Consider the following 7113-nt stretch of genomic DNA (forward strand, 5'->3'; position numbering starts at 1 on the left):
TAATATAAAAGAACACGCCAATGAAAGGACGATGCTACGGCAATATGCTAACTTGCTTAAAAATATATATCCGTTTAAATATTACTAACTGAAAACCATGTTAATGATTTATATTTTCTAACACAAAAATAATTTTCGATTAACATGTGTTACCTTAGCAGTTACAACATCATTTATAAGTTTTAATATTGATAAATTACTATCACATCTGTGTTTGTTGGAAATGTCACAGCGATAATGATATTAATAATAACAATAAAGAAAGGATGGTTACATTTTATTTTCGCTGTATGCTCTGGTGATATGTTAAAGAAGTTCGACTGCAGACAGTACATGGCATTTTATGTGTAGGAGTTTAAGGGAAGGTGTGTGAAGTGAAATGTTGATTAATGATAGTCGTATTATCGAGAAAGAATGTTTCTTTTAACTTTCGTTTGTTAATTAGAATATGTCTATATCGGTGCATGCTGTATACCGTGCTTTACAATGATAAAAAATAAAATTAATAGAAATAACAGTGCATACGTGATTATTAATATTAAGTAAATGTTATTGTGATTACAGACTCGAGGATTGGCTTCGTCGAACCTTCTCGGCCCTAGTCTAGACTAGAGAGAACTGTTGTAGCTTGTGTAGTTGGTACGTTGCGAAACAATTATAAGGGATTAGGAATGAATTAATTGTAATAGTTTAAATTAGTTTAATCTAATTTCAGTTTTTCTTGCATCTATTTATGGATTTTAATTTTTTCATGCATATGTTGAATGTAGTGTAGTTTAACACGAATATCGGAATAAAGGTGAATTAAAAATAGGAGTAAGCCTAACTTAGTCTTTAAACTTAAAAGTAACAGTTGCCTTCACTAAAGAAACTATGACTCATTTCATGAAGGGAACATATAATGCGACAGTGAACAATGAATTTTTGGTACACAGACAAATCAAACTAGAGTAATGAGCAATGTGCTATATTCTAGGTATATAAATACTAAAAAATAGATTGTATTGCAACTTGCAAGGGTCCATGCAATCATTGTATTAATATTCTGATTTTCACTTTCAGAGATAATTAACACAGTAAAATACATCATAGGAGACTTCTAAATACTTAGTGATACTTTTGGGGTAAGGTATCTGCCAATGTGGAGATTTCAGGAAACTTAAGAATATTGTTGAAGGGAGTTGTTCTTAAATATTAGAATAGTGTTATGTATTTCATTAAGACTTGAAAACTACAAGATAATAAAACTATACTGAAACACAAAAGTGTTGCATTTCTGCACCAAATATCCCAGGAAGGCTAAGAAAATTGTGAAATCTTCTAATGTTTGTCCTGATATGTTTCAGCAATAAGTTTCTTTTATGTTTAAATGCAATGGAATACACACTGGAAATAAATGCATGTTGTGTCACTTTTTAGGCTATGTACCTAAAGAGTTTTGGGAAAGCAAACATGACTTTGGTGAAAACTCATCAAGACTGAATATAATAGCTCACTAATACAGAGGATATTGCAAATTTGTGCACTACACTAGATTCTCAACACACTGTCCTCTCGTGTCATTTTGTTTTTGTGCCGAAAGTTCATTGTGAGCTATTTAGCTGCATATTGGAATACAAGTGTCATTAGTATAATGATGGCTTACCTTAGTACCTCTGTAATTATTTTTACAAATTTTAGGTGTATGCCCAATTTTTTTAAATGCTATTGAACAAAATATTTAATATACATACATTTTTCTGCATAATGGTGTATTTACTTCCTAAAGTCAGAGGAAGGAAAGATAAGCTTAAGCATAAAGTTATTCATATACTGAATTAAGCATTCATTACCCCAACCAGTCAGAGACTTGTATTTGTATTTGGAGATGTTGAAGTTTATGGTTACAAGAGTTTTCTGGATGGAAATATGCTGGATAACAAAGCTTTTGCTGTAGTAGTTTTTAATAATACATGACATAATAAGAACATCCCAGGTTTGGGAAAAGTGCATTTCAGATCTCCAAAAAGTCAATGAATGGTATTAAAAACATAGGTCCTTAGTTATCAAGTGATACACTTCACTTAAATTTGGATGCCAGATTTGGGATTTATCTACTCAATCACACAAAGATTGTCTTGCTGTTTGGGTAAAGAGAGATGATTTATTTGTTTCATTTTTTTTTTTTTGCAAGAGGGATTACTAAGCCATTCTTTAATGGACTGTGATTAAGTCTGATTAGCTATGTATGAAGTGTAGCATTACTGTTATTTTGTTTTAGATAGCATGGATGATATATATATAAGCATTTGTCTTGGGAATAGTTATATATGTGTGTGGACCATTATGTAATCTTGGTGAAATTTTAATTCATATTTTTTTGTGTATATATATATATATATATTCCATATTAACCTGAACATTAATTCATATTTATGGTTTTACATGTATAAAAAGTTGATGGAAAGCATATAATTAAGGGAATAAAATTCTGATAATAATGTTTTTATAGTGTTTATATTTAAGGCCAAGAGTAAGTAAATGTTAGACTTGGGTCGAAGAAAATCCTGTTTGTATCACATTTTGTTGGGTTTCTTTAAGTAAACCTGTGTTAATTTTTTCTTTTTTACACAATCTTATTTTACTACTGAAGGGTCCAAGTAAAACAAATTTAGCCAGAAAACTAAGCTTGTGTTAGAAATCTTTGATTTTATCACACTGTATCATAGTTGTTACCAAGTTACACTTCTGTAAGAAAATGCTAATTGTACTACTACTCATAAACTACTGGGGAGCAAATAAACTGATGGTTTTTGTCCTGTAAAAATGTCCTGATATTATCACTTCATTTCAATAACAATGAAAAATTTATTTATTTAGACTATAGCAAATGAATAATAGAATATTCTTGGTTAAAAGGAGATTTAAACTCCAATCACTGTTCAACATCAGAAAGTTATATTTAAGGAACATGTAACCTTGCATGTAACAAAAGCACATCTCATGCTTATACTGAAAAAGTTACATAACTGAATTTAAGATTTCAACCCCATTCAGAAACAATTGGGAGTAAACAGGCTATATAATGTTTAATTTCTAATTTAAGCTAAAAGCTTAATATCTTGTGAAGGACACTGTTGCTGCTGTTAACTTTAGGCATATGTAAACTTTAATCTTCGAGTGTAAGCTTTTGTAAGTATATTAGACCACCGTGACTTGTTGGGTCACCCACTATTCAGAGGTTATGAAGAATTCAAGCTAATTTCAATATTGCACCAAAATGAAGGTTTGTTTTTAGATAATTTAATTAAATATTTCAATCCATATTTCAATTCATAATTCAAGAAGAGATTGTTGATCGGGAGTAAAAGGAAAGACCATTTCATTTTTCAAAAAAGTGAAGTCAGAGTTTTCAGTTATTGTGATGAATTAGTTCATTATGTTGTAGTCTTTCCTCTTAAACCTTCTACAAATAAGAAACAGTAACACTTTATTTTTTCTTCGAATTACCTACCATAACTAAGGCACATTATTGGGAAATTCTTCAAGATCTTGTTTTTGTCATCTTACGCCTTTTAATGAAGATGGGAACATTGACAGGGAAATAAATTTGAATGAAAAAGTTTCGTAAAGAGCACGAATGGTAGTGTGATGTAAAATTACTCATGCTAGAAATTTTCATAAAAGTGACCCGAAAAATGGCGCAAACTCGGTAACCTGTGGCCCGATTTTAACGAAACTTGTTTTATTCTGTTTCTATTCTCATTTCAGGGATACAGTATTCTTACAAGTATTGCTCTATTGTGTGCAGTTTTTGCTGTATTTAATTACAGACAAACAAACAATCTCAGAGTTTTAGTAGTATATATAGATATTAAAGATATATAAATTAGTAAAATATGATAGAATGAAGATTAATGCATGTACTTTAGTAGCTAAGGTAGCTTAATAAAACTGGTAAATGATCAAACCCATATCATGTGAAATATGTGTTTGAAAAAAGGATCAGTAGCGGATCTTGAAAGTGAGGGTATGTGCTGAAAACGAATTCCAAGCATGAGGGTTTAGATCAGCAAAAAATTCTAAGAATCAAGAAACAGACCAATAGCAGATCCTGGACATGAGGGTATAGTCCAATAGCAGAACTCACACACGAGGGTATAAGCCAGTGAACCATAGCCAATACGAGGGTGTAGGCCAATAGAGGATCTCTAATGTGAAATTATAGACTCTCGCATCTAAAAATCTTCTTTACGTTTTTAATGTTTTACTTCAAAACTTTACCTTGGTTACCAAATGTCTTATTTCAAACAATTAGTCCAACCAACAATATTGGGAAGTCTCTGTGGTCATTTTGTATACATATAATATATTCAGCTAAACCATCTATCTCTTATATTCACTGTACTTCTAACAGAGGCACGTGTAGTTAACAATATGTTATTTTAGAACTAAACTAAACGTAAAAAGGGCGAGCATGTCTGGTGGGAGGGGGATTCGGATCTGCTACCCTCAGATTGCGAGTCGAGCATCCTAACCATCTGATAAGAAACTGGACCTTTAGTAGAGTATATTTAGTACGTTTTGTAAATTAAAGTACTTTGATTCCGCAAGAGATTATTTAATGTATAAAAAACGCCCTTACTTGTTGAAACAAAATACATGGTTTTTGTTCATAGACGCTTTTCTGTTTGTAGAAATCGCTATCGTTACAGGATTTTATAAATAATATAAACACTGTATACAAAATGTTTACGCGTAAATTGAAAAATACATGATTCTGGTATGTTTAAAGCATGTCCATTACCAGAAAGATATTTTTTACGTAAGTTGAAAATTATGTTATTCTGGTCAGTAAGAAGTCAGTTGATTATTGGTTGATTACACAGGCCTGCCATGGTTTTATTGTCGTGAAAGTTTTACATATTCTACAGTAATTCGTGTACGCTGAATCCGAAAATGATATCCATTTTCCTCTATCACATACAGATTTTTCACAAAACGATATATGTACTTTTACATAAATGAATCATTTTCATTGAAATCGGGTCATATTTTGTAATGTTTAAGATGTTGACAACCACTGCCTATAGATTCCTCTAGACCAATCGCAACGTAAGAGTCTTATCGATCGTTCTAGAACCCACGAGAAACACCCTGCTAGTATATAAACGGTTAACAGGTTGCATGACGTGTCATTTCTGGATAGTATTTGTTTGTGCGTGCTCTTTGGCATTATTTTTTCTTTTCAACATTTTTTATTCATCACTATGGCAACAAAAGATTGTGTAAATGACCCAAACATATTCTGTTATATTGGTGGTAAATTTGTTGTAAAGAAACAAAGGCAAAACATTACAGAATTCGTCAAAAAAGCATACTATGCGTATTTTGGAATAAAACTTGGGAATCGAGACAAATCATGGGCTCCGCACAAAGTTTTCACCATTTGTGTCGAAGAATTGAGACAATGGACTAAAGGTAAGAAAAAGTATTTGCCTTTTAAAATTCTAATGGTCTGGCGTGAGTCAATAAACCACGGAGATGACTACTATTTTTGCTCCTGTAACATGCAAGGCTACAACACTCGAAATAAAAAGGAAATTTCTTATCCGAACCTCCAATCTGCTATAACACCTGTTGCTCATGAACCTGATGTACCTGTACCTACTCCACCGAAGCCTCTTGATAAAGTTTCATCTGATTCTGAACCTGATGTTAATATAAATGATGATAGGGATTATTTTCAATCTGAAACATCTGGTGAACCACAACTTTTCACACAAGATGAACGTAATGATTTGGTTAGAGATTTGGATCTTCCAAAGAATTCTTCAGAAATTTTGGGGTCCAGATTTCGGGCAAAGAATTTACTTTCTCCAGGGACATCGTTTTACTGGTACAGAAGCCGTGAGAAATAGTTTATACCATACTCTTTACAAGAAGGTTTATTGTAACAATATTGCTGAATTAATACCAACGCTAGGAGCTGCAGTCTATGAACCAAGTGAGTGGCGATTGTTCATTGATTCCTTCAAAAGAAGTCTATAAGGTGTTCTCCTTCACAATGGTAACATATATGCATCAGTTCCTATTGCTCATTCTATTCATTTGAAGAAAATGTACGAAAATCTCGAACTTCTTTTTTAATAAGGTCAAATACAAAGAACATGGTTGGTTACTTTGTGGAGACTTTCAAGTCCTTTGTATGTTGTTGTTGGTTCAACAAAGTTTCCATGTTTTTTGTGTGATTGGGACAGCAGAGCACGAAATCAGCACTGAATAAAGAAGCAATGGCCACGAAGAGTCAGCCTGATACCAGGATCGAAAAACAATTAAGATAAAAATTTGGTTGACAGAAAGAAAGTCCTATTACCTCCACTTCATATAAAACTGGGCCTGATGAAGCAGTTGAATGCCTTAGACAAAGATGGCGACTGTTTCAAGTATCTATGTGGGCAATTTCTAGCTCTTTTAGAAGCGAAACTTAGAAAAAGGGATGTTTGTTGGGCCACAGATCAGGAAATTGACTTCGAATGAACAGGTCGAAAGGAAAAAGGCCAATGAGGAAAATTGAAAAAGAAGCGTGGATTGTCTTTAAAGATGTTATTGACAAACTTTTAGGAAACAACAAAGATCCAAATTACGCAAAAATTGTCAATAACATGCTCGATAAATTCAAAGAGATGGTTGTAATATGAGCTTGAAAATTTCTTACACTCACATATTGACTATTTCCCTGAAAATCTCGGTGCCGTCAGCGAAGAACATGGAGAATGATTTCATCAAAACATCAGGGAAATGAAGAGGAGGTATCAGGGAAGGTGGAGCATAAACATGATGGCTGATTACTGCTGGCCATTGAAACGTGATGCTCCAGACACAGTACATAAAAGAAAGACCACAGCACGTAGTTTTGAGACTAAAAGACGTAGATTTCACAAAAACTCGTAATGAATTAGGATATATATTCGTTTGACATCAATGTTTGTCCCTTTTCTTCAGTTTGTTTGTATTTAATAATAATAAAAAACGTTCATTGTGGTAAACGAAATAATACTTTGATCCAAGTAAGTTTTTTTCTTCCCGATTTGTAAAAAAATCTTTACGTGATAAAAAATATGAATATTATTT

General features: G+C 32.5%; 1 protein-coding gene across 4 annotated transcripts in view; it reads left to right on the plus strand.

Annotated features, from left to right (window-relative positions):
- The first annotated feature begins 322 nt into the window (after positions 1–322).
- The window catches only part of LOC106469720 (centrosomal protein of 170 kDa-like), a 68493-nt gene continuing 61702 nt past the window's right edge, over positions 323–7113 (plus strand). For 3 of the 4 annotated variants that reach the window (XM_022398283.1, XM_022398285.1, XM_022398284.1), the window contains exon 1: positions 342–365. In XM_022398283.1, the coding sequence (XP_022253991.1) occupies positions 344–365 (22 nt within the window). In that variant the 5' untranslated portion in view covers positions 342–343. Of the gene's footprint in view, positions 366–564; positions 640–7113 lie in introns of all 4 variants that reach the window. The other variant, XM_022398286.1, reaches the window with a different exon arrangement.

This window comes from Limulus polyphemus, unplaced genomic scaffold, assembly GCF_000517525.1.
Source record: "Limulus polyphemus unplaced genomic scaffold, Limulus_polyphemus-2.1.2 Scaffold3630, whole genome shotgun sequence".
NCBI lineage: Eukaryota > Metazoa > Arthropoda > Merostomata > Xiphosura > Limulidae > Limulus > Limulus polyphemus.